The sequence below is a fragment of the Schistosoma haematobium genome, chromosome 7 (genome assembly GCF_000699445.3).
Source record: "Schistosoma haematobium chromosome 7, whole genome shotgun sequence".
Classification (NCBI taxonomy): Eukaryota; Metazoa; Platyhelminthes; class Trematoda; order Strigeidida; family Schistosomatidae; genus Schistosoma; species Schistosoma haematobium.
The window spans coordinates 14,171,911-14,197,735 of NC_067202.1; the positions used below are offsets into that span (position 1 = coordinate 14,171,911).

General features: G+C 35.2%; 1 protein-coding gene across 1 annotated transcript; it reads right to left on the minus strand.

Moving 5' to 3' along the window:
• Positions 1–581: 581 nt before the first annotated feature.
• On the minus strand, positions 582–25,489 carry MS3_00011193 (uncharacterized protein; the record flags this gene model as incomplete). The annotated part of the gene is made up of 4 exons (XM_051219598.1): positions 582–659; positions 8,209–8,501; positions 16,988–17,109; positions 25,392–25,489. 4 exons carry the CDS (start codon positions 25,487–25,489, stop codon positions 582–584), a joined length of 591 nt encoding a protein of 196 aa, XP_051064487.1.
• Positions 25,490–25,825: the final 336 nt, after the last annotated feature.

The window sequence follows — 25,825 nt, forward strand, 5'->3', positions numbered from 1 at the left end:
AGAAAATTAGCATCAGAAGAGGGTTTTGTCGATAATATAGTAATTTTAATAGTTGAGATCATCAGTCAACTGAAGATAGACCACCATGGAAAACCTGGAAGCACTGGATGGCTGTTTCATATGTTATGAGGTAGTAACTCATTGAAGATAATGGTAGATGGTGGTGTAATTTCATAGATTGGTTGAAGTTAGACAAGAACACCGTTGGATGTCGGCTTAGTGGTTTAGATGTCAATTGTTCGCGCACGAGACCGAAGGTCATATGTTCGAATCTCGAGTGTGAGATCATGGATGCACACTGTCATGGAGGAGTCAAATACTAGAACGAAACGGCCATTCAGTGCTTTCAGGTTTTCCATGGTGATCTAGCTTAGATCGACTCATGAATTCAACTATTAAGTTCACTAATCAGATACTATCTAGTATTCTTGATTCTTAAGGGTATTCAAGAAGCTCTGGTTACATAGAACTAGGTTGAGTTACTATTCTATTCATTCTATGAGAATCTAATTTGGAGTACAATACAAATATACAAAAATTCCTGTACCCGAAAATATCTCTTAAGGTAGATAGTGTTATATTTATAATAATTGAGTTAGGAATAATAAAAAGTCAATCAAGATATGATCAAGATTTGTATTTTCAGTTGGGATGAGGATCTAAAGATAAGTTCAGTAATATGTAATTTGTCTATTACATTACTTCATGTAATTCACATATTACTTCTGTATTAGTACATTCAAGGGAATAGAATAAGAAGTAGAAATGGAACCAGTTTAGAGAACCAATTTACTTAGCTTGGTAGACATATTAACCATGACAAAGGAGAGATTAGTAAAATTGACGCTTCCTACAAACATATACATTTCAGAATGAATATTCTAATGTCTATTATGATGACAGTGAATTGGTTAGTGTGTTTTTTTAAAGTATACTTGGTAACTTTGGTCAGTCAGATATAGGCTAAAAGACAAGCGGATACCATTGGGCAGAATTTGGTTTCATTTTCAAAAGAAAGGCAAATCAGTGATTGATAATGTGGTTTTATTTTTTCGGGAAGAAGGATATATATTTATGAATGGGTGGATACATATTTTTGATTCAGCTTTGGTCAATAAAGCTTTCTTCACATTTTCGATCTCCTCGCTCAAGTAGTTGATCTTCACTTCCTAGGTTCAAAGTACTTTTACAGGACTGTGAGAACCCTGTACCTTTAATCAATCTTGATGGTGGGTAATTAGAAGTAGTCAAGAAGTTCATTTATCTAGGTAGCTGTTTAAATGCTGAAGGTAGCGTGAGTGATGAGATCAGTTTTCGCATGGTGAGTAGTTAATTAAAATCTATGTCATTGTGACGTTAGTCTGGCTGTAAAACATTGAGTTTACAAAATGTCGATGAGATCAGTTTTCCTCTACGTTTGTGAAATCTAATCTTTCCGTGTCGATGATGTTAGGCATTTGTCTGTGTTTGATCGTCATTGTTTCCAAACGATTGCTGACATTTAGTGGCAAAACTATGATAGTAATGCACAGGTTCAGCAACCCACGTGCTCGGGTACAGTGACATTAATTCGATTAGTGTCATCATATTCCAACACTGACTTTGATGATTTGAACATTTCCTATAAATATCGTCCCGATGAATTCCATATTGTTCATTATTATTTTCAGATGCTGAGATCGAGTGGAAAAAGTGGAAAGATGATCACTGTATAAAAGACAGCTGTACAGAACCCGTATTTGTTGGTCCTTCACAACTCCTTGATTGAGGTTTTAGAAATAACGTAACCTAATCTATTCACGCGTTTTCAGACATGACTCAGAATAGAAGACAGTGTAGCGAACCAAGTGTAATTTTCTTCTATTTTCATCATAGATGTGTGAAAAACTTCTTTAACTGATAACATTCTTTTTGGTTGTATTTTTTTCTTAACTCAATTACACCTCTCATCATTTACCACTTTCATTCAACTGTTTTTATTCATTTTGTTTTTCCCTATTATACTCACCTTCCTTCCTTTATCTCTCCACAATCTCTTTTCTTCTTCTTTTATGGAAGATATTTACTTTGGTGTTTCTCTTTATTAATGGGTATGTGTTTAAATAAGTAAATACAAATAAATAATCTGATTCCGTGAATAGGAAATTTGTGTTATTAATAATGTGATGTGTGCTACTTATGTCGAGAGATATAAGTAGTATGTAACGCCAATAGAAAGTGGAGTGTCGGGTAGCAGAAGGTTGAGAAGATCGAATTAAAGAGAATGGGGACAGAGATTGATTGGTATGGAGATGAAGAAGCAAAAAAGTCCGAGACAAGAATTGGACATTTTGCAAATGAAGTATTGAACGTATAGTATTTACATTTTACCGAATAACTCTGTAATTCTTTCTACTAATGTATTTCGTTTCCCTTACTTATATTTTTGTTTACTACCACTAATAATGATACTCATAAATCTGTTGAGTTAGGCCTTGAGATGGTGGAAAAGATTTGTAGCTCAGGTGGATGGTTTTTGGTGAAGTTTCATTCTTTGTGCTGGATGGTTTGACCATGGAGCTTTCATCGTTCTTCTGAATGACATCATCAGCATATCATTCAAGTAGAAGTCAAGTATTCGATTTTCTCCGCATATGACTCACAGTTTGTTTAATGGATCTCAATCTTGATTGGTTATTGTTGCCCTTTAACCTGTCATCGTTTACTTTTTTATTTTGATTGCATCTTCCATTGATTTGATTCTCGATTCTATATTTGTTCATGATTTTTCTGAGTGGTTGATAAGTTGGATCGACTTAAAGATGTTTGTCGATTGCTGATTAACCTAAGTGCCGATTTTCTAAAAATTCTCTGGTATTTTTTTTAAATTTCATCTATCAGATATCTCAATATCTTCCCAATCGAATGTATTTCCACAGTTGTCCAGATGCATTGATATAAGAAAGGATATATCCTGGCGTTTGACCACTAAGTGGTGTTCATGTAGGCGAAGATGAAGAAGGCATCCACTTTGTCCGATGTGGTGTTTTTCGCAGTTGGAACAGTTAATTTTGTAGGTAGTGTTTAACTTTTATTCTTTTGTAACTTCTTCCTTTGAATTGCATAGGGTTGATTGAAATGATTTTGTTGGTTTATGTGCTGTACCTATTCCAAACGGCTCCAATAATCTTGTTGTAATTTCTGATATGCATTTTATATATGGTATGATGATCCGTTTGTTGGTCCCACTACTTGATTTCGTTTCTGCGGTTGACTTGAGTTGATGTTTTTGGGTGAAGTTGTGTCAGTAGCTGTTCTGCTGAAGAATAGTCTTTAGACAATTTTCTTAATTTTTCCGCGCTTTAAAAGTGCTGCAATGTATCCTCAGCCACTTCAATAAAGTTCAAGTGCAGTGGATTTTGTGAGTTCTTGGGTTGTTGCTACTGTAATTGAGAATTTGATTTGTGTGGGTCGACTTCCGATATATTTGAGTCTTCAGTTTTCTTGTGTCGGTTCTGGTACTTAGCACACCTTAGGATGACAGTTTGTTGTTCGACTCCTTTTTGATTGTGAATTTCATGTCATCGAAGATGTTTCTGGTCGAATTGTAAATTTTTTGCATCTCGTTTTTTGATGATAATTAGTGTGCCGTCCACACAACCAATACACATTTTCGGCCTAATTACTGCTAAGATCGAGGCTTCTAGTCTGTACATCACTACTTCTGCAAGAAGTCCTGAGCTAAGTCTGTTCACATTTTGAAGTTAGTGTTGGGCTATCAGCCATACAACAAAGACATTACTTTGGCCAATGTAGAGTTGAACTTGCTTTCCGTTTTATATTACATTTCGCCTTAAGAACCAGTTACACCAATAATCTGAATAAATACAAGCCTCTTACGAACTATCTGATATTGTTCTTAATTATTTCATTAATTATCAGAATGGAGATTTGTGAAGATTGTAGTAATTTTAATAGTTGAATTCATGAATTGATTTAATCCAGATCACCACTGGAAACCTGGCATCACTGAACGACCGCTTTGTCCTAGTATGGGACTCCTCAGCAGTGGGCATTCACGATCCCGCACGCTGAACTTGAACCCAGAACATTCGGTCTTGTGCACAAACGCTTAATTTCTAGACCACGAAGCTGGTATTCAGCGGTGTTATTGTCTAACTTCGATCGATCCAGTCTAAACATCTACGCACATATACACAAGTTTCTCTAATCATAGGTTAGAGAAGTCTTATCAAATGGTTATTTCTAAAGAAAGCATAAGTATCATCGAATCTAGATGAAATGGTTTAACACAGTGAGTTCGCAAATATAACTTAATATCAATATAGTTTATTGGATCAACAATTGATATAACACTGAATTCCTACTCTCTGAAATGTTTAATTCTTAGTGTTATGCTCCAAATTCCATGGATATTCAGAGTTATATGCCAATTACTTTAAAATGTTCAATATGAAAACTAATTAAACTTCATTCAATGATATTAATTCAACCCTTAAAAATATAGTTCAATAAAGACCAAAGATCAAAGTAGTATTCATAGGAATCATTTTAGCATTTTAAAAATAAAGTAAATTTATAAGCAAAGATGGATGGTAGCTGACAGTAGAATCCAGGATGCGCGTTTCGTCCTATATAGGACTCGTCAGCTGGATGTACCGAAGTAGACTTCAATTTGGGGATGCAGATACACTCAGCTGATGAGTCCTAAAAGGGACGAAACCCACATGCTGGGTTCCACTGCTAGCCACCATCCATATTTATTCATAAAGCTTGTGACTTAAGACAATATTGAAGCAGTCCATACAGATTGTACATATGCCAATAAGAGATTGATCCAGTTTGAAGTCCTAAATATCAATGGGAAGATTCAAACAAACAATACCAAATGAATTTTAAATAGATTTATTGCCTATTTTTAAAATTGTTCACTTGATTTGTGATTTGGTATTAACAAAACAAAATCAATTTTTCAATGAAACATACAACTGAAGTACCGAATTATCATAGTTTACACTTGAGAATGTTTGTGTCTCTCAGTTTCTCAATGCCTTTTATTAGTTTGTATTTGTTGCTTATAAGCCGTTGAGATGTCAATGTTATCTTGCACAATTCGTCAGCTGAATGTACCTGCAACCCAGAGTTAATGTGTCACTCCGGGAATCGAACACAATATTGTTCGCTTCGAACGCCATCGCGTTATCCGCTTAGCTACTGAGTCCTGATAGCCACCTGCTTGTGCAATGGGATGAAGTTTAAATTCATTTGTTGTTGTTTTACTTATATCTTCAAATTGTTATTTAAGACTGCAATTGATCAGTCTCTTGTCAGCACATATGAGTCCTGGGTTTCACTGCTGGCATTTGTCAATCTTTGCTTCAAAAGATTGTGACTTAAGGCAATATCGAGGCAATCCGCGCAGAATGCACATATGCCAATATCAGAATAATCAATTGCAGTCCTGAATAACAATGGGAAGATACAACTAAGACAATACCAAGTGAATTTACCACGTTATATATTTAAATCCAATAACTTTAACACATTTTCTGTCTAATTTCGAAAAGGGTACCATACTACTTCAAGAAAGTGTATAGCAGTAGTAGTAGTGGTAGTAATGGTGGTAGAGATAATATGAATTCTAGAAGTCTAAAACTGTATTTTAGAAGAGCGTAAAAAAACAAAAACAAAATGTATTTGAGTACTGAGCTGTATTTCTTTTCCGTTTGTCAGAATAGTACAATACAATTATGTAATCAACAATTTAAATCTTTAGTTTTCATTCTGTCAAAATAGGTTTCAATCATCTCTTGTAAGAAATATATATAAACAAATCTGGTGTTTAATAATTGTGTATATGATGATAATAATAATAATAAGCTCCAGAAAGATAATCCGACGATTGTATCATTCCTGAAAAATTAAATGGATGTTCATTATACTACTAATAAGTAGATGAAATTTCTGAAATAGAAAAACGACATCCCTTTGAATATAATTATCTATGGCAATTAAAGTGTAATGTCCTTACAATTAGTACATTTTCATTATCAAACCCGAAACTGTTATTTTTGACTCCAAGATCATTTCCTTTTAAAGAATCTGTTGATAATGATAATCGCTAATAGTTGACAAATCTTAAATGTCTACAACATCGCGTTATCCACTTAGCTACTGAGTCCTGATAGCCATCTGCTTGTGCAATGGGATGAAGTTTAAATTCATTTGGTGTTGTTTTACTTATATCTTCACACTGTTGTTAAGAACCAGTGGTCTAGTTGGTTAAGCGCCTGGCGCGAGAGTGACAGGTCCTGAGCTCGAATCCTGCGAGTCGGGGGCGTGGATGTGCACTGCTGAGGAGTCCCACAATAGGACGAAACGGCAGTCCAGTGCTTTCAGGTTTTCCATGGTGGTCTAGCTTCAATCGACTCATGATCCCGACTGTTGAAATTACTACAATCTCCACAAAACCCCTTCTGATACAACATATTTGTTCATTTGTAAATGTAAGGCATCTAAACACCAATCGGATTCGAAGAAGGTCATGAAATACAATTAATTAGTTGAAATGAAAAATGTTAATCATTGAATGCTAGCCCAATAATATAAAGATCAATCTTTTTCTGTAAGACTTGAATGTTCTGAGTTCTATCCTCCATGATAGGTTCATGAATGTGTACTGCCAATCAAACGCTCTTTAATAGGATTAAACAGCTGTCCGGTACTATCTACTCTTCGACAGTTGGCTAATTAAATCATGAATCATATAAAACAAATCATATTATGATATTCTTGTTGCAAAAATACTTCTGTCAAATTTATTCTCAATTTGACACAAAATATTCAGCTAAGCTACTTTTGCTAACAAGCATTATTACTTCAATTTGTAAACAAAACTCATATTAATTTTTTTAATGGTTGAGATCATGAGTCAATTGAAGCTAGACCACCATGGAAAACCTGGAAGCACTGGACGGCCGTTTCGTTCTATTGTGAGACTTCTCAACAGTGCGCATCCACGACCACGCTTCGCGGGATTCGAACCCAGGAACAATCAGTCTAGCTTCAACTGACTCGTGATCTCAACCATTGAAATTACTATAATATTCGCAAAACCCTTCTGACATATTGATTTGTTTGTTTCTCATGGGTTCTTTATCTTGTTTACTTTATCAGTTTACTTTATCTTAATCACTAACGCTAATTCCCCCTTTAAAATCATTTGGTAAAACAATTATGTGTTTAGACTTATTTACTATTAGCCTTTCATCTTCACTTTCCTACTATTTAACTTAAAGATATAGATAATTTTACAATTTTACAACGAAGGGTGAAACACTTTTCTGGTTTATTATTGCATTGGGCACTTGATGGCAGTTCATAAGTAACCTTGCTCAATTCAGATTTCATACTCATTGGTATTTATTGACAAGATACACTTATATTATTGAGGGAATTGATACTCTCCACCCCACTTAGCTTTACAGTTTGAGCTTGTTGAATCACGAATTACTTTCTATAAGTCTAGGTTTCTTCACTGATCAACTCCAGTCACTTAACATCTGAACATAGTTCACGCGGTGTTAAATCACTTAGGCTAGTGATTATACTGGAACTTGATTGATCAACATAACGTATTTTCCATACTCGGACAAAACAGTCTAATTACGGTTAGCTAATGACGTAAACTATGACATTTAAAATCTACTAATCTCTTTCAGTTGTCCATATCATATTCTGTTCAATAATTCGAAGAATTCAATGTAATAACTAAGAAAAATTATAATTATTTAAATTAAGAAATGATATTAGTTAGAGCACCATTGAAAACATGGAAGTACTGGGCGGCCGTTTTGTTCTAGCATGGAACTGCTCAACAGCGCGCATCCACAATTCTGCACACAGAGGTCGAACTCAGGACCCTCGGCCTTCCAAAAGAATATTTAACCTCCAGATTTCTGGGGCAGCATCTAATGAAGGTAATGTTTAACTTTAATCACTTCTGGTTAAGTGATCTTGAGGTTGTATCATCTCGTAAGATCGAAGGCATTAAGTTAGATTCCCACATCTAGGATAGTGAATGAGTATTTCTAACGTATCCCAGAGTAGAACGAAACAACCGTCCAATGCTTCCACGTTTTTAATGTTGGTCTAGCTAAGATCATTTCGTAATTTAAACCCAAAAAATATTTTACGATCAATTATTACTTTGAATGTTTTTCTGTTTTGTATTGAAGGTAATGGAGGCTGAGTTGGATTGCGTGGATTCACTGATTTAGCAACAATTCCAGCAATCGGATAAACCGATGGTGATAATGAAGATGATTGTGAAGATGTTAAATTTGATGAACCAAGAGGTAATTGTGTAGTAACTGGATAAGATGGAAATTGTTTACTCGAGTTTAGTATTTCACCAATTTTGAATTTTCTTTCAGATCCTGTTTTCCCATTAAGTTGCAATTGTTTTCTTTGATTTGTAGAAATACAAGTTGGTGAATTTGCTAAAATGTAGATGAATAAAGATGTAAGGAGAAATACTAATTACCAAATAGAATATCACACTAGCTAGTCATCATATACTACTGATTGGACTACTCTAGTTCATTTTAAAATGTAGAAACTTCGGAATAGATTAAATTCAATAAAAACAGAATATTTGGATGTGTTGTGGTAACTGCTTCATTAGTCAATCACTTATGTAACTGTTATTATATAACTCTCAACGGTGTTTGATATTGGAAGTTAATAAGAAGCGGCGACTACAGTTTATTAGAGGATAGCATGTAGAAACAAAGCTATAAACGCATCAAGCAAACTTAAGGCAGAAAGGCGAATGTGTATATATGTGATCAAATATAGTGGCAAATTTATAGTCAAATCGCATAAGGGCATAACAAGGCAAAGCAAAAGCTAATCATAGGATTCGAGTACATATATACATGGGAAAGAGAATGATACGTCGAGTGATATTTAAGCGATCAACATTTAAGCTAGAGAAAGATATGTACGTAGGATGTCACATGTGATCAAGCGTACACATTTATACAGATATGATAGTGATCATAATGGTGCAAACAAATAGTGTTATGGCCCAAAGCCGCCAATCAGAAGCAGCGAATTACCGACTGGACCAAGGATGCGTAAACCCGTATGAGCAGTCTAGAGTCGTGATTGGTCTCGCTTCCTGTCTAACCCAGCCAGTTGAGTCCAGAACACCAATCTCAGCCTCTGTAATATAAATCATTTATTTCAAATATACGGGGTTTATATACCAATCAAACAGACCACATCGTACCATAAAATAGGAAACAATATTTGTACAGGATTTGGCCAAATGTGGGAAGCAGTGACTAATAGATAGGGCATAATTCAAGAATGGCAAATCATATAATAATGGTTCATAGGTCAAAATAAAGTTTATGATAAGAGGAACACGAATTTGAATAGTTCAGTTATTCAACAATTATACGATAAAATTATACGTTTAGTATTGGTTCATAAATGGATCCCAACAGTTACCATTCATTATGCTTATCGGGACCTAACAGCGTATTGGCATTTTATCTGATGTCAGTTTATGATGAAAATCATAAATCTAAATCCTAAACTCCAACCATCAACTGTAAATCATTATCTTTATTCCTCAACCTGGTTTATAACCTTCATTTAGCTCTATTAAACAGGTAGACACTCTCAAGGTCAGTTCGGTGTCGCTCAAAAGTCGTCCACAAATTATAGTCTCACCATGATAGTTTGTTTTATTATTCAACATGTAAATCAAATAGAAATTACAAATCAGTAGGGTTCTTCCTTTAAGTTTAAAAACAGTATCTTCAAACGATTAATATTTGTGCATCCTGTTGGAACTGTCTCGATATTGACTTAAGTCATAAGCTTTATAAGCAAAGATAGATAATGGCTAGCAGTGGAATCCAAGATGCGCGCTTTGTCCTACAAGCAAACAATATCAAGTGAATTAAACTTCATCCCATTGCACAAGCAGATGGCTAACAGGACTCAGTACTTGAGTGGATAACTTGATGGCGTTCGAAGCAAACGGTACTGGATTCGAGTGCCGGAGTAAACATTCATTCTGAGATGCAGGTACATCTAGCCGATGAGTCCCAAATAGGATGAAACGCGTATCTTGTATCTCACTGCTAACCATCATCTTTGCTTATTAAGGAATAGTAGTTTCATTTAACACGTTTGTTATTATTGTGTAAACTAATTTGTTAACATGTAGTTCAAATGACCTGCTTGAATCTCTCCTCAGCTATCTATTTTCCAACTGTACAATTTAGATTAAGTTGAATACAAATATGATTCCTAACTATGTCTGTCAGTCAGTCAGTAACAACGTAAAACTTCGTACGTACGTACATCAGTTCGAGTTGCCATACGACATTAGCACAGAGATGCAGTTGTCGATTCAAATCCCGTAGTAGTAGAGGTAGTAAGAGTAAAGGCAGTAATCGGAAAGATCAAAGTTTGGAGACGTTATTCAAGGAATATAATCCAGTGAAATAAATTTGGAAGGAGAAAAAATAAAGGGACCTGAAGAATTCAGAAGATTATTATTTGAGAGAACAGAGAGAGTGGATGCACCTGTGCCATTGCAATCGATTTTGAACCAAATCATTGAAGGTTTCTAACCATGGGTTGCTTTCATCTGGCGGTCCCCAACCAGGTAGTCTACACCTACCAACATGGCTCACTCAGTCCACTTGTCAGTGACTTCATGGACTTGTGCCATGTTTTGGTCTGGCCGCCCCTAGCTCCTAACTAAGTATATGTACTCACATGGTATTTAATCTTTAGTACTTAAAACAAACGAAAATAATTGTGACATTTGAAGTAACAGTTAATTTTCACCATTTAAAATGAATGAAATATTCTAACTATAGAAAGAATATTGATAGAATAGTTATCATTTGACTATATGTTGAAAAGAAACTTATACGGTTAAACGACTGTTTCTATGACATTCTACGTTAATCAAATAAAATTTATAAAACCTGAAAGCACTAGACGACTGTTTTGTCCTAGTATGGGACTCCTCTGTGGTAGTGTGCATCCACAATCCCCCTTCGCGGGATTCAAATTTAGAACCTATCGGTCTCGCGCGTAAACGCTTAACAATGTAGACCACTGCATTATATCCTAGTGAAGATTACATTACGAGTAACGTCTGAGACTTATTAATCGACTAATATTATTTATATATTCTCATGGTATAAATATTTAGTAACTAGATTATGTATATCTATATTCCCCTTGTTATAAGCTTCATTTTGATCTACATATTATTATTGTTGTACGATTTACTATTCTTAAGTTATGTTCAGTTTATTGACTACTGCCTCCCACGTTCACAAACACTTTTTGGCTTTATTGTATATGAATGTTATTTCCTATTTTATGGTGCGTTGCAGTCTGTTTGGTTGATATATAAACCCAGTATGGCTGAAATAAATGATTCTATTCTATTCGATTCGATTTGCATAGTGGAGGCTGTTGTTGGCATTCTGGACTCAAGTGGACGGGCTAGGCGAGCAACGGACCAATAGGATGCTAGGCTGATCAAACCGGTCGAACGTCATTGGTTTAGTACAGTATAAGAGCGAATAATTCATATTTTGATTAGCGAATAGATTACGTGATAATTAGCGGGTCATAAAGTCATAACACACTGAGTTGACATTCAATGATGTCTAACTTTAACCAATCCATGAAATCGCACCGCTGTCCACTATTGTCTTTGGTGAGTTACTATCTCATCACAGACCCAGGATCGTAGAGGCGCACTATTGAGGAGTCCTAAACGTCTAATGCATCCAGGTTTTCCATAGTGATCTAGCTTTAATCAACTTATGAATTCAATTAATAAATTACGAAAATCTCCACAAAACTACCACCAACACCTTCTGATTATAATAATGAATAGAGCTATGATTATTATTATTCTTTAAAGTTAAGAAATGAACTATAGTCATTCACTATACAATAATGTATCATTTAAATGAAGCGGTCATTCAAGTGTTATTATTTATTAAAACAATGAAAAAAAAACAATAAAATTTCTAATTCATTCATAGTGTATAGTAACTCAATTTAAGTCTTTAAATGACTTTAGATGGTATTCAAGTGTTAGTTTAATACAACCAAGTTATTAAAACAGGTTAGTAACACATATATAAGAATTAGATATAAATTATTGATTAAAGTACTTTATCGATTTATTTATTAGTGTTATCCTATGAAGTATTATTATTATTATTGGATATAGTGAAAGTTCATTGTTCATTATTGAAGTCTGAATACTTGAGATACCCTGAAGCCATTCTATGTATACATGTATCATAAAGAGTAAATAGATTTATATTATGATGCAGATGTGGAAGCGCGGATTGGTAAAGCAAGAGCAGCATATTTACAACTGAAGGACATCTGGAACTCAAAACAACTGTTTGTCAACCAACACCAAGGTCAGGATTTTCATTACAAATGTCAACACAGTCCTACTGTATGGGGCGGAAACTCGGAGAACTACGAAAGTCATCATCCAGAAGATACAAGTATTTATTAACAGTTGTCTACGCAAAATACTTCGGATCCGTTGGCCGGACACTATTAGCAACAACCAACTTTGGGAAAGAACAAACCAGATCCCAGCGGAGGAAGAAACCAGGAAGAAGCGCTGGAAGTGAATAGGACACACATTGAGGAAAGCACCGAACTGCGTCACAAGACAAGCCCTCCTGTGGAATCCTCAAGGTCGAGGGAGAAGAGGAAGACCAAAGAACACATTACGCCGGTAAATGGAGATAGACATGAGGCAAATGAACAAGGATTGGATGGAATTAGAAAGGAAGGCTCAGGACAGAGTGGGTTGGAGAATGCTGGTCGGCGGCCTATGCTCCATTAGGAGTAAGAGGCGTAAGTAAGTAAGTAAGATTTATATGAACCTTTTACATGTAATTTGGATAATGATATAAATTGTTAAATTTATATATAGTGCAACTATGTTACATTTAATAAACTAACATCTTGACTAATGTGAAAACATTTTGATCTATAAGGATTGAAATTAATAGAATAAATAATCAGATTTTGGTGGCCCGAGATCTGACTCCAATTAGATCGTATGAATGTCTGTTATCGCCTATTCTCATGTATAATCATCGACTTAAATCGTGTTAGTCAATAACGGAATTAAATAAGTCAAATAACGAGAATGGCCCCAAATGCCCCAGTACGGCCGAGAGTGAGTAGAGTCCGCTCTCCCTCTCGAAATGCTCTCACATGGCCACGCGTATATAGCCCCTGCCAGGGAAGTTCTACTCACTGTCTTCTCGTGGCGAGGGTGTTGTTTACGAAATTGAGAGGACGAAAATCAAATGTCTGGCTGATTAATCGGGTCGGTGGGCATAGAGAGTCCACCTACGGGAGTTGGAAAACCCTCATTCCAGCACAATGGTGTACATGGGCTCCAGTATCCTGCGGGAACAAATGGCGTATGAACCAGTCATTGGCCACCGGCTTCCATGGAACTGCATCTCCTTACGATGCTCCACTGCCTTGTGGATCAGACCTTCAGGTCGAAGGCTCCGAGTGTGGCCCCGTAAGAAATCCACCTACTTCAGTTTGGGCACCCGGTCAGTATCACAGCCCACACACATATCGAATGAGATTTATGTGGCGCATATGTATTTGGTGCCTCCTTGTACCAATATCTATGTGTTAAAATAATAATAAAATAATAAATTGTGGAAATTGTAGTGTGTTCAAAGTTGAATTCCTGGGGCGATCCAATCCGTATAGAATGTGAGACAGTTATTTACCTCAGATAATGGATGAAGGGTTGCGCAAGATCGTGGATCGATTAAAGTTACATATTTACACCATTAAATGCTGGCTCAGTGGCCTAGAGTTTAAGCATCCGCTCGCTAAATCGAATGTCCTGGGTCTGAGTTCTGCATGCGCGATTGTGGATACACACGGTTGAGGAATCCCATACGGCAGTTCATTGCTTTCAGATTTTTTTAATGATGGTCTAGCTTAGATCAATTCGTGAATTCAACTTTGAATATGTTACCAAATTATTGCTATTAGTCAAGCTTATTCAAGTGTAGGTCAATGAAAATGAAATAGTGTTGCATGGTAAATTGCTATAACTTTAGTTGTTCATAAATTCTTCATTCAAACCTTTATTCAGCCAGAGTTTTTCTTTACTTTGTAGAGGATTTCGAAGGACAGTTCACATGGTAGGGCGTGACCCAAACTAACCATGATCGGCTTGCATTCCCTCTTAGATAGTCACGCAGAGTATATCATTACTAAATTCAGTATTACTTAAATACCAACTTAGTAGCAACTTATTTACTTACATCTGTTACTCCTCGTGGAGGTACATAGGCTGCCCACCAGCACATTCCATCCAGCACTGTCCTGGGCAATTCTTTCCAGCTCTTTCCAGTTGTTATTCATCCTTTGAAGATCTGTTTCAATTTCCCAAAGTAATGTGTTCTTCGGCCTTCCTGTTTTCCGATTCCTTTCAGGATTCCAAGTTAGGGTTTGTCTCGTGATGCAGTACGGTGATTTCCTGAATGTATGTTCTATCTACTTCCATCGTCTTTTCCTAATTTCCTCTCCAACTGGAAACTGGTTTGTCCTCTCACACAGTAGGCCGTTGTTGATGGTATCCGGTCAATCGATGTTGAGTATCTTGAGTAAACAACTATTTATGAATACTTTAACCTTGTTGATGATGGTTGTAGTAGTTCTCCAAGTTTCAGCTCCGTATAGTGGAACTAACTGTCCTGACAGTCCTGTTGAAGATTCTGACTTTGATAGTCGTTAACAGATAGTTGTTCTGAGTTCCATGTCTCAGGTGTTACTCGTGATTTAATCTTCGCTCGGATATAACACTTCTCAGGTACGTGAAGGATTCCACATCTTCCACAGTTTCGCCATCAAGTGTGGTTGAATTGGTGTTCTCTGTGTTGTATTTGAGGATCTTGCTTTTTCCTTCGTGTATGTTGAGGCCCACTGATGCAGATGCTGCTACTATACTAGTTTTGTCTTCATCTGTATCTGTTCGTGTGTATGGGATAGGAGGTCTAGGTCATCTGCGTAGTCCAAATCGTCTAATCGGTTTTGAACTGTCTATTATATTCCGTGCTTTCCCTCAGACGTCAATTACAAGCAACTGATTTTTATAATTACCTCTGATTAGCAAACTTATAAATTAAAATGGTGAATAAAACAATTTTATCAGACTTATATTCTTGTAGCTACGGTATCTCACCTTCTTCTTTTTACAAAGTTTAAATGTATACTTGATCTAACGAATATGTATGTTTGTAGTTCAATGATTTTTGCTAAATTATAGTCAATATGTAACTCAATAATGTTGCTATATTTACTAGTTAAAACAATGTAATTCATTAATTTTGTAAATTGTACATATACATCTATATTGAGTAATTTATTGCCAAGAACGTTGTCAAGGTATTGACCAAGATTTGGCTTGACTTTCTAAGGAATCAGATACGCTATTGGATAAAATGTGGTCTGATTTTCTGAAGAAGATAAATATATAGTTATGAATGAGTTATGCATATACAGTCAATAATAGCTTCCCACTCATTCTTCGTTATCGCACTCAAGTAGCTGGTTAAGTTCATGGATATATATCAGCGTTGAACAACTGCAGAACGTAACATTTAAACTAATGTCAATAATATATGTTTACACATCTGTTTACTGTTTATATCTTCTCATTAATGTCTAGGGTTAGGATTGGTCAGTCTCTTTTAACATATAATCATCCTGTATGTATTGCCTTTATATAACCATCTAACGCTGCTTAAAAATATTTACAGCTTAGCGTCTACAACGAGACAATCCGCGTATGGTGCATATATGTAAAAAAATAATAGACTAATCAATTAAAGTTTTGAATGTCGTTAGCTAAGTGGATAAACCACTAGTATTTGAGGTTAATAGTACTGGATTCAAGCCACCGGGTACATATCGGCGAGACTCTAATGGCGAGATTCTAATTTATGGACGAACCTTGAACGAGTCTTAAGTGGCCTTGAGAAATATTAGCCAATCAACAAACACACAGTATAGAGTAAAAATATATTATGAAAAAACAAGGAAATAAAAAGGATACACTTCTTATACGTGGTTCAAAAACTTGTCAAGGTTAGAAAGAGGTTCAGAGGTTCTAAAATCGTAAAACATGCAGTAGAGGAAATCATCCATACGGCTACAGAATAGTCGGCCTCTGGAGCCATGATAAAGTCTCAAAAACTCTTTCAGCCTCGACCACATAGCTTCAATATTGTTTATTTGCACTCCGGTTGTTGAGTGCACAAAATACCACTTGTGGACAACGACACGATACACATAACCAAGCCTATGTAGGAGTCTGTACGCTCTCCAAACATTCGTATATATTGTAGTACCTGGCTGCAGCCAGTGTTACTGGTGCTTTTATTATCCAGTTCGCAATAATTGTCGTAATTTGCCTTAGTTAGGAATTATATATGGGGTTTTCATCACGAACTGACATCAGCTATAATGCCAGAAATTTATTTAGCCAAATAGACGAAAGGCTTTCATGTTAAAATCTGAGATCTATTATCTTATACTGATTGATTCGTTCACAAATTATAGTCTCGCAGTTTTATTTGTTATAGCCGATCAATTATCACGTTTTGTATAAAACCCCCTGTGAACCGATCGTACGTTAGCATTAAGCACTGAATTTGGCGCCGTAAACTTGAAATCCCTCAAACGCTTCTGATTGGCTCGTCCATAAATTAGAGTCTCGCCTACATATCTACTATGGGATATAGTAGATACATCCAATTAACAAGTCACAAACAGGATGAAACTCACTTTCTAGATTTGGCATAGTTTTTATACATTATGAAATAAATAGAGAAATAGTTTGATGAACTGTATTACTTACTGTCTTGTTTATTTCGTTTTCTTCTATAATACCAGATCAGTATTAACGCTACAATTAAGCATATTATTCCAACTATGCTCAAAACCAATGGCACAATAAACTCAATACTATATTGAAATGATCTGTTTGAAATAGAAAACAAAGTTTTTTTCAATTGTATAGAATAGATGTAGGATTTATTTAATTAAAAATGTATAAATATCGTATGATTACAACATGTTTCAGTTTTTGATGGAGTTTTGTTCTCTGAACTGGCTGGTTTGATCGTGGAGCTTTCATCGTTCTTCTGAACAACATCATCAGCACAAACTTCAGATAGGAGTCGTTCAAAAGAACGACGAAAACTCCACGACCAAACCATCCAGCTCAGAGAACAAAAATCCATCAAAATCATCCACCTGAGCTATAAATCTTCTCCACCATCTCACATGTTTCCGTTCAATATCTCTAAAAAATTGCTTGTCTGGTAGTTAGTTATATGTTTAGTATGAGTTGTGGAGATCGTTGGATTTCATTGTCCCTATGAATCGATTTAAGTTAAATCCCAACTAAAAATCTGGGAGTGCTAGATTGCCATTTTGTATCAGTATGAGACTCAGCAGTGCACATCTACGAAAGACTCAAACCTGGGACCTCCGATCTCTAGCGTGAATATTTAAGTTTGAAACTGATGAGCCGGAGGAACTGGAGGTCCTTAGTTCAAGTCCTTCATGGAAGATTGTGTATGTCAGGCAACTATGTGGAAAATTCTAAAATACAGTGGAAGCTAAAATGATGTTTAACTGTAGTATACACCTTAAAATCAACTCATAATATAATCAAAGAATCTTTAAAAAAGTTATTGACAAGAATTCTACCGTCAAATTATTCCATCATAATCTAATAACAAAAAACAACGACTTGTAAACGAAATGAATTCAATTCGTTATCTTTTTATTCAAAATAGTTCAATTGTAACATACTGAAGTGTACTAAGTTCATTATCTAATCGACTATAAGTGACTATTAGTAGAGATTGTGGTGTATATTCAGTTTTTTGTCAATGAATTTAAAACTGTTGTTTGTATGAATCCTTAACTACAGTCAAATATATGGGGTAAATAATAGATAGATAGATAGATAGATGGATGTGTGGATAGATAGATAGATAGATAGATAGATAGATAGATAGATAGATAGATAGATAGATAGATAGATAGATAGATAGATAGATAGATAGATAGATAGATAGATAGATAGATAGATAGATAGATAGAGAAATAAGTGAAAACGTGTTTTTTAACATTAAACATTGAATAATAGCCATGTACAATAAACTAATAAAGATAATAATAATAATAGTAAAAACAATAAACCATCAACTCACTGTGCCTCTACTGAAATGTGAAATGGAAATAAAAGCGTAAAATAATATTTGATAAAATGATGAATGATAATTAAGTATTACAGAATCTTCAAAGTTAAACAGATGTCAGACAAACATTGTAGAATATATTGACGAGAGCAATTGAAGTGAATGGTGCTGGCTTCGAATCCCGAATTGAACATCAATTCTAAGATGTAGAAAGATCCAGCTGACGAATGCACAAACATTAAAAGCATAGATGGATGGTAGTTAGCAGTGGAGTCGAGGACGTATATTTCATCCTATTTGGGATTCACCAGTTGGATGTATCTGTATTCTACAGTTGATGTTCACTTCGGAACTCGAACCCAATACCATTCGCTTCAAACATCACCATGTTATCCACTTAGCAACTGACTCCTAACAGCCGCTAGCTTTTGCGATGGTTTGAAGTTTAAATTCATTTTGTAATGTTTGTTGGAATCTTCCCATTGATATTTACGACTACAATTAATCAGTCGCTTATTGGATAACGCGGTGGCGTTTGAAGCGAACGGTACTTTGTTCGAGTCCCGGAGTGAACATTAACTGTGGGATGCAGATAAATTCAGATGATGAGTCTTTTTATTATTTCGTTCTTAGAGTTAATTAGATTATTTTAATGAAATCGGCAATGCATATAGTGAAATCAATTAATTCTAGTCAAGGTACTTTTCATACTATCGATGTTTGTTTGGTAAGACTGAATAAAAACTGTAAGGATTAGAAAAAACGTATAACTGATTACTTATTATTAACAGATCATATTCCGTTTACTTCTGATTACTTGAATCTTCTGATTGATGTTTATGACTGCAATTAATTAGTCTCTTATTGGTATATATACATCCTGTACAGATTACCTCGATATTACCTTAATTCATAAACATTATAAGGAAAAATGGATAGTAGCTAGTGGTGCGTTTCGTTCTATTTGAGATTCATCATTTGAATGTACCTACATCTCATAGTTAATGTTCACTCTGTAAATTAAGGCAATATCAAGGCAATATACACATATACCAATAAGAGACTAATCAATTTGCAATCATAAACATCAATAAGAAGATTCAAGTAAGCAACAATATCAAATGAATATAATCTGTTTACTTCTAACATAAAAAATAATGTTCAGCTTCGAGGTTGTGGAGATTGTCAAATTTTTTTGATTGAAATCATGAACCGATTGATGTCAGATCACCATTGAAAACCTGGAAGCACTAGACGGCCGTTTCCTCCTATTATGGGACTGCTTAGCAGTGCGCATCCACGACCCCGCTTGTGGGATTCGAACCCAGAGCCTTCAATCTCGTGCGCGAACGCTTAACCCACTGGACCACTGAGCCGGCATCCAATGGTGTTAATGTCTAACCTCAACCAATCCACGAAGTTGTGCGGCCACCTTCCGTTGTACTGAGGTAGACACCTGTTTCTACCCAACACGGATTAGCTCCACTGGTGTGCTCATTAGTAACTAGCTTCGTGAGAAAATTCTCGCAGTTCTGGTGAGAAGCCTTGAGCGGGATCGTGGATGCGCACTGCTGAGGAGTCCCACGATAGGACGAAACGGCCGTCTAGTAATTCCAGGTCTACAATGGTGATCTAACATCAATTGGTTCATGATCTCAATCAAAAGAAAATAATGTGTGAATATCACACAATGAACAGTTTTTTTTCTCTCTTTAATATGAGTAGTACAAACGAGAATATCAATATTCATTGGAATAATATCCATAGAAACAAATGATATAAGTAATAATTTATTATAGATTTTTCAATTTTATTGATTATTAATAAGATGGAATACTTTTTTTTTTAGATTATCACATGAATACCAAAAATTTAACAAACAATGTACTTTATGATTCCTTAATTGTGAAAATCTCCGTTCACGTTTATTTCCAATGATATTTCATATTGTTACTAATCAATGATATTAATATTATTATTATTATTAATACTTATATTAATATTAATCCTATAATTACGAAATAATAAATGAAAGCAATCAAAGAAGGGGTTTTGTAGATATTATAATAATTTAATAGTTGAATTCATAAGTTGATTAAAGCTAGATCACTATGGGAAACCTGAAAGTACTGGACGGCCGTTTCGTCCTAGTATGGAACTAATCCATGACAGTGTGCATTCACGATACCGCCTCGCGAGATTCAAACCCAAGACCTATTAGTCTCGCGCGCTAACGCTTAACCACTAGACCACTAAGCCGGTATCCAACGGTGTTAATGTCTAACTTGAAACAATCCATGAAATTGCACCACCGTCCACCATTGTCATCAGTGTGTATTACTATCTCACAACTGACTCGGTTGAACTCCATTGGTTACAGGTTCTTACTAGAACTCCAGGAAATACCTCTTGGAGACCATCATTAGTGAGCATATGATGATTATAATCAATGAGATTATAAACGATAACTGGGAAAATTCTATGAACAGAATAATTCGCTATCAATGTGGGATTGTGTAGATTGTCAAGTTTTCGATTGAGATCATGAATTAATCGATGTTAGACCACCACTATCAGGACTCAGTTACTAAGTGGATAACATGATGATGTTTGAAGCGAACGGTACTAGGTTCGAGTTCCGAAGTGAACATCAACTGTAGAATACAGGCACATCCAGCTAATAAGTCCCAAATAGGATGAAACACACGTTCTGGATTCCACAGCTAGACAGCATCCATCTTTCCTAATAAAAAGATTGTTTAACTCTATAATAGGTGATTACAGAGAAATAATCTTTAACATAAGGTTAGTCTACGTGTGAATTTGTTTACTAGAAACATTCAATGTTACTTTTTTATTATCAAATCTAAGTACTAAGCGTTCATTAAAACATATCAAACTCTTTATAAGTTATTACTTATAAGTGTTATTCATATTAACAAGGTTAAATGATCTTCGAATTAACCTGTAAACTATGTAGTTTTGAATGATTCAATGGTATACAAGTAAATTTTCATTTTAGGTCAATGTAACCTAAAAGTAATGAATAAAATCGATTTCTGGCCTCATATAATATTCAACATATATATTTTAATTTAATGTACCTGTAAAAATGAGACTATAATTTATGGACGACCTTCGAACGACGTTAAAGTGACTTTGAAAATGGTCACCTACTTAATAGAACTATATATGAGGGTTATAAACCTGTATGAAGAATAGGCATTATGATTTATACTTTAATGGTTAGGGGTTAGGAATTAGATTTAGCGTTTTCATTACGAACTGACATCAGCTATAATGCCAAAACATTATCCATTCAAATAAATGAATGAATTTCGCACCAAAAATCCAAGATCTTTTTGACTCAAATCTGATTGGTTCGTCCATAGATTATAAACTTGCTGACGAAATAATTCTTAATACTGATTATGAGAAATAACTCATTTCGAACTGAGAAGGTTGTTATTAAGTTTAAATGCTCAAAGACAATTGTAAAATAATATATCACTCGATTATCTTGGATATTCAGCTATATCATGAATTAGTGTATAACTATGAAATACGCGCCTAAATGTCATGGTAGGGTCGAGGATGGGGAGAGTTAGCTCTCCCTCTCCAAATGCTTCCACATGGCCACGTGGATACAATCACTGTCAGAGAAGTTCTACTCACTGACGTGGATGTTATTTACGAAATTGAGAGCAAGAAAAGCGAACGTCCGGCTGATTAATCGAGTCGGTCGATACGGAGGGTTCACCTAAGGGAGTTGAAAAACCCTCATTCCAAACCAATGGTGTACATGGGCTCCAGAATCCTGAAGGAATAAATGCAGTATGAACTAACTGTTGGTGACTGGCTACCATGAGACTGCAGTTCCTGATGTTGCCCCACTGTCTTGTTGATTAGACCTTTAAGTCGAAGTCTCCGGTTATGGCCTCCTAAGAAATCCATCTGCTTCAGTTTGGGCACCCGGACAGCAACACATCCCACACAGAAAACGAGTGACATGTGTGGTTTATATGTATTTGATGCCCCTTTGTACCAATATTTATGTGTTCAAATAAGTAAATAAATTCTGAAAGAAAATTATTTCATTTTTTTAAAAATTACAGTCAGTGATGATATCTAAGGGATTACGTAATCGATGATATCATTCAACTGTTTAGATAAATAAGTTATAAGGAGATGATCATCACTGATTCCAGTGGATGATTGATGTATTATTTAACTTATTAACTGAAGTGAAGAATCCAGATGATTGAATTCCATCTCAGTAGTCTAACGACTAGAAGGTTTTCTACAAGACCGGATGGTTACGATTTTTATCTCTGACAAATTCGTGTGTCCAGTTTTGAAGAGTTCCATACTAGAACAAAGTAATTATTGATTACATCCTGGTTTTTCATAGTACTTCAAATGAAACTAATCTGTGATGAATACTGTATGAATAATAAAAAGATTTAATTGAATATTAAAGTAGACTTTTATACATTAGATACGAAAATATCATCCCCTACATAATTATTAAATTCCATTAATGTTACGAAATGATCTAAGTTAGACATTCATTGAAAACTAAAAAGCGCTTGATGGCTGTTTCGTGCCAGTGGGTATCTATGACCCTGCCATAGGGGCTCACGTCATTACAACATGACTGAAAAGGATTAGTCTGATAATAGGAACGGGTCTAGTATGATTTAAAATGCCATTAAACTTACTTCTGTATGAACCAATTTCGATATATATTTTCATATTATAAATCATGAAGCGATATTAGCTAGAACACCATTGAAAAGTCATTAAGTTCTAGATAGCTCCTCAGGAGTGCATATTTACGACATCACCATTGAGAATCAAACTAAGGACCTTGGGTTTCACAGTTTAACGCTTAGTCTCTAGACCAGTGGACCAGTATTTAATGCTGTACATATCTAGTTTCAAGCAATTCAAGATATTGCATTACCATCCATGAGAATTTCACTAGCTTGATAAATACCTCCACTTCACATACTTGTTTCGTCTGATGATTACTCCTGAAGTAGAAATCCTGAACTTTTTACTTGTTTAATGTTTATCACAGCAAAAATTAGGTTTTTGTTTAGAAACTAGCTCATAACTCAATTTTAATGTTGCACTAAGTGTTTATTAGCCTTATCTAGTTTAGGCTAGTAATAAGGATGAGCTCGTCTAATCACTAATTCAATAGTGGGTATGATCATAACAGTACTGTACGAGTTCCATCAATCAGGAGCGAAAATGTACCATAAAAGGTTGTTGTATAGCTATGAACTTCAACTATGATTCGTCCAGATAGTTCATGAGATATTTTCAGGTTGAAAATGAATAATTGGTTAATACCTAGAGGCACTGAATGGCCGTTTCATTCTAGCATAGGTCTCTTCATCAGTGAACACCCACGACCCCGAACTCGAGAGTCGAACCTGAAAACTTCAGTTTCTCACGCGAGTGTTTAACACCTAGACTACTAAACCAGAATCCAATGGTGCTTATGCCTAACTTCAATTAATTCACGAAATCGGTTGATTGTTTTTCAAGTTTAAATGTTAGACATAGATTACCTAGTTGGTGTTTACTCAGTAACTGCAATCAGTGGTCAAAAATATTGAGGGATATGGTTTGAAATTATTCCAATTAAAGACTATGTAGTCACTCTTCATCTGCCTATACATATTGAGTACCCGTATTCCATCATACACACTTTTTCATTTTACTGTAGGGTCAATGAAATGTCACTGAGTCCTGGCCAAATCTTCCGGCAGTTGGGTCACTGAATATTGAACTGTTCATCGATCTCGAGAAAGGTCAAGAACAACCTACGCGCATCGGTTAATCGTACGCCATAGATTGGCCAATGCACAAGTGGTTAAAATTTCGCTTGTACCTACTGTAACTAATATGTTTTTGTAATAACGTCCTTTGTGTTATACGGTCTTCAAAGCAGTCATAGTGCCTCGATACGAAGAACGAGTAAACCTCGTTAGGTGCTAACTGCGATGTATGTTGGTCACACGATTCCGGTCCAACTCAAGTAGACCCCCAATCAATCAACATAGATGATTTAAGTCAGTGATCTACACTATTTTTTTAAATTAGATTTTCAATATTCAGCTTTATTTTTATTGTCATCATTACTAAATTATTTCAACTATTCGTCATATTTTATTTATTTATTTGAACACATAACTATTGATACAAAGGGGCACCAAATAGATATATGCCACACAAGTCAATTGATTTCTGTGTGGACTGGAATACTGCTCGGGTGCCCAAACTGAAGCAAGTGGTTTTCTTAGGAGGCCACACTCGGAGACTTCGACCTAAAGGTCTAATCAACAAGACAGTGGAGCAACATCAGGAAATGCAATCTCATGGTAGCCAGTCACCAACAGTTAGTTCATACTGCATTTATTCCTTCAGGATTCTGGAGCCCATGTACATCATTGGTTTGGAATGAGGGTTTTTCAACTCCCTTAGGTGAACCCTCCGTATCGACCGACTCGATTAATCAGCCGGACGTTCGCTTTTCTTGCTCTCAATTTCGTAAATAACATCCACGTCAGTGAGTAGAACTTCTCTGACAGTGATTGTATCCGCATAACTATGTGAGAGTATTTCGAGAGAGAGAGAGAGAGATAACTCTCCCCACCCTCGGTCATACCAGGTCATTTAGGGGCACTATTTGTCATCGTTTATGCATTCATCTCCTCTTCATTCTTATATACTATGATCAACAACATACAATTGAATGATATTTTATATAGATTATAACTAATTTATATCAATTAAATTTTCTTTAAAACACTTACCAATTCTTAACATCATTCCCAATATCATAGAATGTAATAAAAAATATTGAATTGATTTGTAGTAAATCATATTAAATTTTCATTTGTTTTAATCATTGAATGTCTTTCATTGATAGAAATAGAAAAAAAAGAGAAAAAAGAAAGAAAAGAAAAACAAAACAGAAACAAACAACGTGTATCTTTTCTTTTTCGTTAGACTTCTTTTTGCTCGTTTATTTACTTTTTGTTGTTGTCGTTGTTATTGTCGTTGCTGTTGTTGTTATTGTTGTCTGTGTTGTTGTTTAAATCTAATAATTTGCAATATAAATCATTATTCATTCAAACAGTGATAATATGATGTAATTATGCGAATAGTTAATAACACTATGATATTGACTAATGTTTCATTTATTATTTCCACAATCAATGCTGGAAAGAATTGCCCAGGACAGGGTTGGATGGCCAGTGATGGTGAGCGGCCTATGTTCCTTCACAAGGAGTAACAGGCGTAAGTAAATAACTAAGTAAGTAAGTAACAATCAATTAGATATACATATATATATTTATTTAATATTAGTTTATTGGTAGATTAATGTTACTTCATTTATGAGTATCATAGCTCTTGGACATTTATTTATATAAGAATATCTTTTTCTCTCTCCCCCTCTCTTTCTC